The sequence below is a fragment of the Mauremys reevesii genome, linkage group 5 (genome assembly GCF_016161935.1).
Source record: "Mauremys reevesii isolate NIE-2019 linkage group 5, ASM1616193v1, whole genome shotgun sequence".
Lineage (NCBI taxonomy): Eukaryota > Metazoa > Chordata > Testudines > Geoemydidae > Mauremys > Mauremys reevesii.
This window is the reverse complement of record NC_052627.1, coordinates 133,079,180-133,092,787: the sequence shown is the minus strand read 5'-3', so window position 1 is coordinate 133,092,787 and position 13,608 is coordinate 133,079,180. Positions and strand designations below refer to the sequence as shown.

The window sequence follows — 13,608 nt, the reverse complement described above, 5'->3', positions numbered from 1 at the left end:
ACTTCACACCAGTGACATTTTCCATTTAAGCTCTCATTAACTGTCTCAGCTCCAGGTGGAACGTGGTATATTTCTCAGCCTACATTCACTATAAACCCTGATTAACACTTTATTCAAGAAGTCAACAAGAATTTTTCCATTGAACTTCAGCTTGCTTTCTTGTTGAAGAGTGGAGGGGGGGAAGGATCATCTGTGCTAAATTTAGCTACCTTCAGAGAGCAGGTAAAGTTTCAATGATTTAAGTTATACTAATGTAGAGTGTTAATTTGTTTGAAAATATTAAGTAACGTTATCATTAATGTTAAATATCTAGTAATAGAAACAGCATCTTATGTTTGACAGAAGAGGAAGGTGGAAAAAAATCATCATGAAGCAGGCTGTTGTATCAAATAATCAGAATGGGCATTCTCAAATCTAGCAATGCTACTTTATTTACATACTTTCCAGTGAAATAAAAATAAATGTGGATCCTTGAAGATATGCAGGAAAATAAGCACTTATCCAGAACTTTAAATCTTCAAAGCACTGTAAAAATTAATCCTCAGAACACCCGTGAGGTAACTACAAATTATCCCCACATTGCAGCTGGAAACTTAAGCAGATAAATTAAATGACTGACCAAGGCCAAACAGCAGAGACAAGATTAGAACTCAGAACCTCTAACAATTCTGTGCTCATTCCTTAACACCATACTACCCTCTTTCTTCCCTATCTCACATTTAGCCCACTGCTTCACCCAAACAAAATTATACTTTGCACTCCTATAGCACCTCCCATTTGAGTTCAAACGTGCTTTATAGATATTTATGAATTTAGCCATAACTCCCCTGCAAAAGATAAGTATGACTATTCTTATTTAAAAGACAAGGAAACAGAAGCACAGAGAGGCTGCACATGGCCTCACAGGAAGTTTATATAGTAGTTTGGAATGCAACCCAGACTAACTTGCTCCAAGTCCTGTATTCTATGTGGAGATCCATCCTTTCCGATTATAGCAGCACTCCATCATATAAGCCAGGGGTAGGCAACCTATGGCACGGGTGCCGAAGGTGGCACGTGAGCTGATTTTCAGTGGCACTCACACTGCCCGAGTCCTGGCCACCAGTCCAGGGGGCTCTGCATTTCAATTTAGTTTTAAATAAGGCTTTAAAATATATATAAGAAGCTTCATTTTCTTTACATACAACAATAGTTTAGTTATATATTATAGACTTATAGAAAGAGACCGTCTAAAAATGTTAAAATGTATTACTGGCACACGAAAACTTAAATTGGAGTGAATAAATGAAGATTCGGCACACTACTTCTGAAAGGTTGCCGATCCCTGATATAAGCAATAAGACATGATATGGCTTTGTCATTGTCATATCTATGATTTGTTTTCCTAGCATTATACGTTTGGAATAACATAAGGTTGAGAGGAAATAACTATATATTGGCACTTTTAAAAATTAGAAGTAAAGGGATCTGACTGACCGAAGGAGTAGGTCACAGGACTGGGTCTTATGATTCTACATGGTGTAGTAAGTGCAGGCCCTGATAAAGGCCCAGTATGAGGCCTGAACTAAAGTAATGGTCAAGACTTTGCTAACATAAAGCAAAGTTAAGCTGTGAGCCAGAGGGGGTAGGCCCACAGAAGCTGCTGCTAAAAAGGGCTGATGCTAAACATAATATATTCACCTAGCATAACACAGCATTAGAATATATTATTATTAAAACACATTCCATAATAAGGGACAGGCCACCCATCCCATCCCAATGACAGGGGCAAGGGTAATATGATGATGGATATTTTTGTTTGATCGAACAAACATGTAGGTGAGAGAGGGCACCTTAATATGTAGAGGTTGTGTACTGCTGGCTAAAAAAAAGGTGGCAAATACGCCAGGTGTGATGTGTAACTTGTTTGTATCTGTGTGGTAGAAATGCACTCTGGGGGGGGGCTTGTTGTCCCGTAGGAAGGGAGTGGAAAGTCCCACTGCCTAAGGTCCGTCTTTGAGGCAGGCATTCGTAGTATGCCCTGAAATTAGCTAAGAGGAACTGCAGGAACTGCAATTGTGTCCGAGATCCAAAAAACCTCTAGACTACTGACTTTGCTTACTGGGGACTGGTTCTCATGGGATTGTCTCGCTGTCTCAGCTGTTGTCAGCTACAGGCAGAGAGGGGAGGGCACACAGGAACGACGAGAAGCAGCCGAGAGATATCAAGAAGGAGACCACTCACCACCACAATGACACATGGCAGCCAATTAGCCAAGTTTTAGTAGACAAAAGGTAGCATATTTACATGTGCAACACAGATGGAAAAATTAGAGCACTTTACTGAAAACAACAAAAGTTAGTATGGTGAAAAGTCATCACACGTTTATCAGAGACATAAGTGTATGAAAAGTGCATTTCCAGTGTGCTGTGATATACTTTTCATATTCTGCATGCAAGAAAGGGAAGATGGGAGACTGGCTCGGATCTCCATAAAATGGGAGGAAGAGCAATATTATGGTAGCCTGGGTGCCTTTTTCAAAAGTGTACCCTTAACTCTCAGCTATTCCGCGCCCCCTGCCCCCCTTAGAATTACAATATTTTCCCCAAACCACTGATGTTGCCCTATAACTTTAAAGTGAAGGTTAGAGCCATTCTGCTACAGAGGCAGTTAGAGGCAGGAGCTAATTATAGTTTAACACTCCAGCAAAGGAGACGGGCTATAATAGCAAGTTTCTGATTTTCAAATTTCCAAACTGATTGAAAAAAAACATTCCTACTATACACTGTTCTTATGCTTACAAACTCTGGAGTCTGAGTTTCTGGAACACAAGATGTTCCCCTGCAATACTTAGTGCATGACTTAAACTGCAGAACCAGGATAGCAACATAGGATAGCTTTCCATTAAAAAGCTAATCAATGTATTTTATTATATACCTCTGCAAACAGAAGTCTATATGCTTAACTGAAGGTAAATACTGGATGTGTATGACTAAGTACATGTAAGAGATACACAAAAGTGGCAAAAAGTCATTTAGAGAACATTCAGTACTGTCATTTGACCTGCCTCTCTCCGACGTGATGCCCAGCAACTTTGTTTAATCTTCCAAACCACGGCAGCCACCAGGAGCAAAGACAGGAAACAACTGTAGAGGAGAAAAAACAAATATTTACTGCCCCCATTCAGAATACATCAGCATTTGAAAGCTATAACAAAATAAAGGCTAGATTAGTCCTTTGATGAAAGGCTAGTCCTCTGATGAAAAAAAGCTATAGCAGTGCAAAGTGCTTTGCAAACATTAAGTCTCATTAGGTACCATGTCCACTTTACGGAGAGATAAACAGGAGACACAAAAAGGTTGTTAAAGCGACTTGCCCCAGGTGACACAGCAAGTCAAATGACAGAGCTGTGATTAGAATCCAGAAATTCTATTAGCAGTTTAAGACAATAAGGCGGCAAAAAGTGAATCATAAGGACAATGCTACACAGCAATCTTTAGCGCTATTTATTTTAAATGAAAAAAAAGAATAATGTAGTATTCAATATATACACAGACAAAACTAATATAGTTTTTCAAGTTTCACATGAAATATTTTAGCAAATTAAACTATGATTATTGGAATTATTTTTCTAACAAAAAGCATGTACCCCAGTGTTACATACATCATCAGACCTTACTTTCATTAGCCTATATTGAATCCCAACAAGGAGGAACAGAGAAAGATGGAAATCTACATTAACTGTTAGAGCTTGCAACAACAAACGTTTGTTTTGCGTTTTTCATCTCAGATGACATCTATTTCCCAATATAGCCAGATTTCCAAAAACACTTCCTCACATTTAATCTGAGGTATTCAAATTTGATTTTACTTTGGTCCACTGCAAAAATCTCATATGAAAGTCACTTTTCTACAGTTATATAAGAAAAATTCAGACAAAGTACTTTTGAAGTTTATTTTATAGCACCATATTGGTCCTACGCTTAATTGTGAGATATAATATATATATATATTTTTTCAAGTACAGAAACAGCATGCCCCACTCCCAAACCAGGAAGACATCTAGATTAATTTCTTGCCATCAGGACAAAGAAATGCACACACATATAACTGTTGATTTATGATTTTATATCTTCCGTTTTCCCTTTCTTTCAAAAAATAATCTACTGATATATTTAGTGAAGTGTATGAACAGAATCTGCATTACCTGTAAATGGCATTTCTCCCATGAACAAGGTTAGATTTTGACTAGATGAATTTTTGCATACATCACACCTGAACAGGCACAAGTAAATGATGGAATAGCAACCTTTTTGAGCTCCAGAGGTTGTCCTGAGGCTGCCATTAGCTTCCCCAGCATGAATGCCACAATACTTATTGAATGGTTTGGCAAGGTTTTTCCTCCTAAACAAGTTTCCCATTCCCAAAGAACCCTGAAGGCTCTTTGCAGGGCACGGCCTCCACTTTATCACAGAGGCCTACCCACACTAGGACTCCCTGCAGAGAAAAATAAACAGAGGAGCACCCAACCAAAAATGGTGGAACTGAGACAACATACTGAATCTTTACTTTATCATGCTGCTTATTGTTATATCCTATCCCCAATCCTCCAGTTGTACGCTGGATGTTTAGACTACAGTCCTTGGAGTCAAATATCTTTTACCCTTCCTGTCCACAACACCTAATACAGACACTAAGGCCTGGTCTACACTAGGGGGGTGGGTCGAACTAAGGTACGCAACTTCAGCTACGCGAATAGCGTAGCTGAAGTCGAACTACCTTAGTTCGAACTACTTACCCGTCCTCACGGCGCGGGATCGAAGTCCGCGGCTCCCCTGTCGACTCCATCACCGCCGTTCGCGGTGGTGGAGTTCCGGAGTCGACGGGAGCGCGTTCGGAGTTCGATATATCGTGTTTAGATGAGACGCGATATATCGAACTCCGAGAAGTCGATTGCTACCCGCCGACCTGGCGGGTAGTATGGACATACCCTAAGTAAATAATATCCAAAGGTCTGCATGATGCCTCTCAAGACTGTGTCTAGGTCAAAGCAACGTCTATAACTGTAGCTGCCTGCTAGGCCATCGGGCTAAAGTTCTGGTTTCAACTTTCAGTTGAAAGCAAATGGATGGCACTTGGCTTATGGAAAACAGCTACTGTCATAGAATTACTGATTTTGCCATGACCCTCGATATTGCTCAACTCCCAAGGAAAACAGATCTAGAGTTTTAGACAGTTCAGCAGATCTTGACTGTTAGGACAGGCCAGTCCCCCTCGGATGGATTTTCTTTGAAGTCCTAACTGATCTTTTCAGAAAATTTCTCTTGGAAATGAGGTACATAGCAAAGGATTGTCTACACTGTGTAATGCAGAGCATAACTGGGGAAGTTAACAAGAGCCTCACAAGAATGTAGGTTGGGGCTAGGAGATTCTGCTATTCCTTTAATTGCTCACATCTGTTAAACATTATTAATGGAACTTATATTTAAAAGCTCATTTGTCCAGGTGGAAAAAAACAAAAAAGCCCGATTGTGAATTAATTGGATGATTGCTGTCATACAACAATCTCTAGAAGACATGAAGCATTTTTTAAGAACTATACATGACGGTTTTCAATTTTGCCCTTTTCTATATAACAGCTCCCCTTTTGTTTTCATTGCTGATATCATAGAATATTACAGTTGGAAGACGCCTCAGGAGGTCATCTAGTCCAACCCCCTGCTCAAAGCAGGACCAACACCAACTAAATCATCTGAGCCGAGGCTTTAGCAAGCCTGCCCTTAAAAACCTCTAAGGATGGAGATCCCACCACCTCCCCATTAGGTAACCCATTCCAGTGCTTCACCACCCTCCTAGTGAAATGATGTTTCCTAATATCCAACCTAGATCTCCCCCACTGCAACTTGAGACCATTGCTCCTTGTTCTGTCATCTGCTACCACTGAGAACAGCCAAGCTCCATCCTCTTTGGAACCCCCCTTCAGGTAGTTGAAAGTTGCTATCAAATCCCCCCTCACTCTTCTCTTCTTCAGACTAAATAACCCCAGTTCCCTCAGCCTCTCCCCGTAATTCATGTGCCCCAGCCCCCTAATCATTTTTGTTGCCCTCCGCTGGACTCCCTCCAATTTGTCCTCATCCATTCTGTAGTGGGGGGGGGGGACCAAAACTGGACACAGTATTACAGTTATAATACTGAATAGAGGGGAATAATCACTTCCCTCGATCTGCTGGCAATGTTCCTACTAATACAGCCCAATATGCCAATATCATAACCAAGACTTTTGAGAAAAGTATAAATAAAAATTCAAAATTAGGATTAGTTATCTGATTTTTCTAAAACATTTTAAATGCTACACTACATTTTGCAGAGGAACAACACTGATAAGCTTTTTGTACTGTCACAAGGAGGCAGCAAATACATGTGAAAGATATAAAGCCAACAAGGAACACACATCTTTCCCCTCCCCCCCGCACTGCATCTTTCAGTAGCATGCCTAGAGGAGTAAAATGCAGTGTTTACTTAGTACACTAAAGGATGTCATCTAATGGCAAAGCTGCAGGACCAAACTGAAAGCAAGATCTCTTGGGTTTACTCAGAGTAAAATAGTCTGAAATAGGTAACAGCATTATACTCTGATTCGGAGAGGTCTGCTTTCTGCCAACATCCCCATTTCTTCCACCTGTTTCACAAGCAACACCACAAACACTGAACTAATGGACAGTATTCTCCAGAGTTACTAACATGTGGCAGTCATGTGTATGCACCACAGAGTCACTGCTCTCCACACTTCAACACAATGCTGCTGGCTTGCTTTCAGACACATGGCCATGAGGTTCTGTATTCCACTCTCATGGTGAACTAAGACCATTCAACAATTTCAAAATGCTCTTATTTCAAACAAAAACCAACTAACTCTCCCTGTGGGACTTTACTCCAGCCTCCTTCTGGCCTTAGCTCTGTTGACCCTACTCCCTTCTATCTCTATTCATCTAGCACCAACCTCTTCTGTCCTGCAACACAATCTGGCCACTGCTGGTTTAGGTTTCTCTTTGCAGCTCCTGCCACCCTGAACAGCACCTCTTCTTCATCTTTTCTCCACCTACCTACATCTCTTAAAGAGGTGCGCAGGAGTGACAGTCACTCTGCAGTAAAAGCCACAGTGCATTTTGAACGCTATTGAAAAAATAAGGCTAGACTGTATGTTTAGCACTGGTACTGGACCCAGCAATGCTGCCCTCTCTGAGAAGGCTGAAAATAATGATGATGAGCACAGTTTAAGACTAGTTCAGTTTTTCAAATTGAGGACAGCAAAAGAGAGGCAATAGCTAAGTGTAAGACAATGGTAACTGAGCTTTTGAAGACCACCGCATTGTTTGTTGGGTTTTTTTAAGCCTCTATGGGCTGAACTAAGACCCATGCTCAGGACTAGATCCAGCACATTTAACCGCAAGTCTATTTTTAACTCATCTACAGCAGCGACAGAAAAAAAAAATCATCATGCTTTATATTAAGGGTGCATTTATAGTCTATAAAGGATTAATAAATGATTAATAGATGTTATAAGGCTATTACATGAGTTGTGCCTGTTAGACGGTTATAGGCACATCAGCAGAAGGTGTTACAGAAGGTTATAAGTAACTTATTGACTGCTAGACTCAGTTTGATTAACCATTTAAGTGTCTAATTTATTAACTTCTTATAATCCATAAATGTATCCTTAAAATAAATTCTGACCAAAACCTCATCTGCCTCTCCAACCCTCTCTGACTTCTTTTCTGACAATTTCCTTGCACTCTTAAAATTCTTATAACTAGTAAGTTTTCATTTTTACCTGACACTGGAGAGGAAGACATTGTAAGAGGAATCCTGACAACGAGAGGAGAAAATCCAGCTGGCACATTAAGGCCCAAATGACTGAACTACCCTACAATATTTATCAACATTAGAATGGCTAGTAAAAATGGCAGTTTTAAATCTCAAAATATACTGCAGCTTTGGCTCTAATATGCCTTAGTGTGTGAAAGTCAATTTGTAATTTCTGAAAGCACCGAGATGATTACTAGAAAAACATTTCAAATTATTCTGATGAAGTGGAAACTATTTAAGTGCTATCTGAAAGTAACTTGTAATGTGTGGAGAGTTATAGGTCACATTTTAGCTGTTCCATGCATTAAAATCCAAACAAGATAGAACCAATACATAAAGCCTGAGTGGTTGACTGTATAATGATGCTAGGCTAAACAGACTGGTTAAATAGCTTCTTTAGTAAAGCGTGCATTGACACTGCATAGCTGGTTTGCTGAACTGCTACCTGATGCTAATAGCAAAGGAGGGAAGGACCTAATTTACAGATTAATAAACTTCCTTATTGTGGGAGACACCATAAGGGTTTAATAAACCATCACCCACTTCATCTTGAACAGTTGCCATTATAAGAGTGTTACAGTCTGGTACACTCTTGAATTTTATCAGTCTCAGCAGGATGACTGAATCAAAAATACCTTTTGGGTTTCATCTTCTTTGGCCTCACTCAGAAAACACACTGGCCATTTGAACTCTGACAATGGTAGTTAAACCTACTTGCAAAGCTCCCCTAGTAAAATGAGAATGATCCTGCAATATCTAGGAAAGGTACCAACCTTATTTATATTTAATGACTGAAATAGATTTACATCAGTGGCAGCACACAGGAGAAGCAGCCGTGAAAAGCCTGCCACTTTATTCACAGCCTGAGCAGAATGTCCTATTGCCAGCGCTGCTGCTCTTCTACCCATGATACCAAAGAGTAGACTAGTATCCTTCCCCATATACGAGGATGGGAAATGTCCCCAGGAAAATATCAGTCCTGGCTAAATATTTATAAAATATTACTATAAATTTCTTACTTTCATCTAGTATCTTTCCATCTCAAATTTCTCCCAGTTCATGCATGTATTGATCTTGCTACATACGTCATTGGCAATTTAAAAATCAAGATGGGATGTTTGACTTGAAGATCTGCTCTAGGAATTATTTTGGGGAACTTCTCTGGCTTGTGTAATACAGGAGGTAAGACTAGAAAAATCGCAATGGTTCTTTCTAGGCTTGGAATCTGGAAACATGAAATGCTGCCACTTCCAGAATGGACACAACATCTGTTAGTGCACAGCAGCTCTATCCAATTGAAAGAAATGAAGATAATCAGTTGAATTTGGTGGGATTCTGGTATTTGTAATGACTACTATGAAAGTGCACCCGCGCCTAAGAGGGCCCCGCACCTTTTTAATTTTTACTCACCCGGTGGTGGGTCCTTCACTTGCTCCGGGTCTTCAGCAGCATTTCGGCGGCAGGTCTTTCAGTGCTGGGGAAGACCCGGAGTGAGTGAAGGACCCGCCGCCAGGTATTCGAATCAGACCCCGCACTTCTTAAAGCCGGCCCTCCTCAGTGATCACTCAGTGCCCTGTCCTCTTCATTGTTTATAGCCCCTCACAAATCAGTATTTGTCTCATCTACAAACTTTATCAATGATGATTTTATGGGGGGAAATCCCAGAATTCCAATGGGCAGCGGGGAGTGCGGGAACTGTGGGATAGCTTCCCACAGTGCACCGCTTCCAAATTCGACGCTGGCCCCGTTACTGTGGACTCACACAGTCGAATTAGTGTTTTTAGTGTGGATACACAAATTCGACTTCATAAGGTCGATTCCACAAATTCGACTTAAGTTGATTCGAAATAGTCTTGTAGTGTAGACATACCCTCAGTGTGCGGGTCACTCCTAAGCATAAAACGGCGACAGGAGTCGCACGACTTGAAGCCTGGGACACGGGGCATGCCCCGAGCCCAGTCTAACAACTGAAGAAATGATCCACGAAGGGTACCACTAAGGTTGAGAAGAAAAGCTGCAGCAGAGCTGGAGCACAAAGTTCCAACTACCTTCAATGGCGGCAAGAAAGAACTGAGGGTCGGGGGAGAGCATGGCTCCCCTTATAGCAAAATATATAAGCGCCACTCCAGGGGTCACTGCGGTGCTCCCCCAGTACAGGTACTGCTAAGGGGAAAACTTCTGGCACCGAGTGTGGTGAGCATGCATACCTACTGTGGAATAGACATGAGCAATCACTCGAAGAAGAATGTGAGGATCTAAAGTGGGGTCCATGTTGAAGATGATGCCAAGGTTATAAGACTGAGTGACAAGGAGGTATATCACTTTGACCAGAGTGACTCAAAAAGGAAACGGTGTATGTAGAGATTAAGAGCTCTCTTTTGGCTAGCTGACCTGAAGCTGATAGCTGGGCATTTGGAAGGTGGGGGTCTGAAAGGTAGGCAGAGATTTTAGTTTAGACAAGAAATTGTTCCGGTGTGAAGAGGTAGATCTGAAAGTCATCAGCACATAGACTATCAGTTGTGGATGGATTGCCCAGAGACAATGTTTAGAGAGAGAAGAGGACCAAGAACAGAACTGTGTGGGGAACTCCCACAAAAGGTTTGAGATGGATGAGGAGGATTGGCCAAAATGACAGAGAGGTAGGAGAATTTGAGGAAGACCGAACCTCAAAAGATGAGGGACACGATTCCAAGAACAAGAATGTGATTGAAGTGTCAAAGGTGGCTGACAGACTGAGGAGGATGAGGATAGAGAACAGGTTCTGAGTATACACAGAAAGATGTCAGAGACTAGGGAGTGCAGTTTCAGTGGAGCGCAAAGGCAGAAGCTGGATGGGAAAGAGTCTAGGATGGAATTGGAGGAGAGGAACACCAGACAATAATGTTGGTAGTGTGTGCAACGAATGCAGAGAGAAAGGGGGAAGGGAGATGCAGCAGTAGATGGAGACACAAGGGGCATCAAGGACTTTTAAAAAAAATGTGAGAGATTAAAGCATGTTTGTATTAAAAGGGTCAGAATCAGAGGAAGAAGAGAGGATAAGGAGGGGATGAAAGTGGGGTGAGGGAGATGAGATGGCATGGGATCATTAGAGCAAATGGAAGGGTTAGCAGATGAGAATCTTCTGTGCCTATGACATCAGGGGAAGAGAGAGAGTGTGAAAAAGATTTACATGCATTTCCTTGCCTGAGGTTCCTCACCACAGTGAAAGTTAACAATGCTCTTTTGTATTTGTTCTAGGAGAGACTGCTTACAACCCTGTCACCAAATAATGGATTCCACATCCACAAAGAGGCATTTATGAAACTTGTTTTATCATGGACTTTATAACATCAGCCAGAATTCATAAGTTGTATGGACAGATTTCCCAGATCTAGGAAGGTCTTGCCATATTTCAATTTGAAGAAATCAGTAAGATCCTGTTTAGATCAGAAACTGCGGGTAGGGGAGTGGGTTTGAGGAGGGAGTCGAAGGTGGTGAAAAACTGGTTGTGATTACAGGCATGGAATTCAACGAGGGTGAGAAGCAATGCATCTTCATCTTGGCTATGAAGATGGCAGAACCAAAAGGAAGAGAACAAATTTCTTGTAGAGGAAGTCAGCATGGTCATGAGATTTCTGCCAGACACACAACTCTGTGCAAGAGCAGGAGTGAAGGAAATGGATATTTGAGGTGAATCAGGGCTAGGAGTGGCAGAGTGGACCTTACAATAGGACAGAGAAGCAAAGGAGTCAAGGGGGAGGAGAAGGTAGATTAATGGAGGTCAGCTCCTCAACTGCATAGGTTTGGCTGCATTGTCAGAACTTGTGGGGTTGGGAAACACACAGAGAAGCCTCACTGCTTTATCTCAAATGTTCTATGCTGTAATGGACTGTCACTTGCCTCTATCATGTGTGGGGATCGACTTCATTCCGCCAGGAGAAATCTGCCTCTCTCACCTGTGGAATTCAAGTCTGTGCAAGACACAAGGTAGTTAAGGTGCTGAGTATAGCGATGGACCGTGTCTGACAGAGACTAGCCAGGAGAGACTGCACTTTGGGAGGGAACAACATGTTTGGTTGCATATGCGGGTCAGAAGTCTTCTGAGCTGATACCAGGGAGATTTGGTTTCAGATTGTTCATGAATTGGTGTGCCTATATTATTTTTAGAGTCTCGTTGGTTGCTGTTACTGATGTGTCTAGAAATGATGATCAGAGGGACATGAGCTCTTGCTGTTCCTCAGTACAATGGATTTGAGATGGGATTTTGTGTGATCTTTATAAATAGTAACATATAGTGATAGACACTATAAAATAAGTCAATGGATAAGCAAAGAATATCAAAGAAAACATTTACTGTGAGACTCCAGGAGATCTGAATTATTGTAATGTGACATATTCCTGCTTTCCAAAAACAATTGGGAAAGGTTTACAACAAACAGACCAATATATACTACATAAAAGTGCCTCCTCAGCTATTGTGCCACTATACACACTGCTCCTCCAATGGTAATTCCTGAAATTAAAATCATATTAGCCACTTCAGCAAAATAAAATAAGCAGAATTATATATGGATAATCACTTACATAGCAACATAAATTTATATGGAGCTTTACAAACAAACAAAAACACAATCCCTCCCCTAAAGATCTCAAAGTAAAAGACACAGAATGCCAGCTCAAGAAAGATAAGACTATGAGGAAACTGGGGAGAAACAGAAGCAAATATCCCTGGAAGCAGCAGGCTTTAAGGAGGGATCATAGAATCATAGGACTGGAAGGGACCTCGAGAGGTCATCTAAGTCCAGTCCCCTGCACTCATGGCAGGACTAAATATTATATAGACCATCCCTGACAGGTGTTTCTCTAATCTGCTCTTAAAAATCCCCAATGATGGAGATTCCACAACCTCCCCAGGCAATTTATTCCAGTGCTTAACCACCCGGACAGTTAGGAAGTTTTTCCTAATGTCCAACCTAAACCTCCCTTGCTGCAATTTAAGCCCATTGCTTCTTGTCCTAGCCTCAGAGGTTAAGAAGAACAATTCTTCTCCCTCCTCCTTGTAACAACCTTTTATGTACTTGAAAACTATTATCATGTCCCCTCTCAGTCTTCTCTTCTCCGGACTAAACAAACCCAATTTTTTCAATCTTCCCCCATAGGTCATGTTTTCTAGACCTTTAATCATTTTTGTTGCTCTTCTCTGGACTTTCTCCAATTTGTCCACATCTTTCCTAAAATGTGGCGCCCAGAACTGGACACAATACTCCACTTGAGGCCTAATCAGCGTGGAATAGAGCAGAAGAATTATTTCTCGTGTCTTGCTTATAATATGCCTGCTAATACATTCCAGAATGATGTTTGCTTTTTTTGCAACAGTGTTACACTGTTGACTCATATTTAGCATGTATCAGAGGGGTAGCCGTGTTAGTCTGGTTCTGTAGAAGCAGCAAAGAATCCTATGGCACCTTATAGACTAACAGACGTTTTGCAGCATATTTAGCATGTGATCCACTATGACCCCCAGATCTGCAGCACTCCTTCCTAGGCAGTCATTTCCCATTTTGTATGTGTGCAACTTGTTGTTCCTTCCTAAGTGGAGTATTTAGCATTTGTCCTTATTGAATTTCATCTTATTTACTTCAGACCATTTCTCCAGTTTGTTCAGCTCATTTTGAATTTTAATCCTATCCTCCATAGCACTTGCAACCCTTCCCAGCTTGGTATTGTCTACAAACTTTGTAAGTGTACTCTCTATGCCATTATCTAAATCATCTATGAAGATAT

The 13,608-nt window shown here is 41.2% G+C and overlaps 1 protein-coding gene across 3 annotated transcripts in view; it reads right to left on the bottom strand.

Moving 5' to 3' along the window:
• Positions 1-13,608, bottom strand: part of ATRN (attractin) — a 231,779-nt gene that overhangs the window by 48,468 nt on the left and 169,703 nt on the right. For all 3 annotated transcript variants that reach the window (XM_039540648.1, XM_039540650.1, XM_039540653.1), the window contains one exon: positions 3,047-3,125. In XM_039540648.1, coding sequence (XP_039396582.1) covers positions 3,047-3,125 — 79 coding nt within the window. The remainder of the gene's footprint in view (positions 1-3,046; positions 3,126-13,608) is intronic.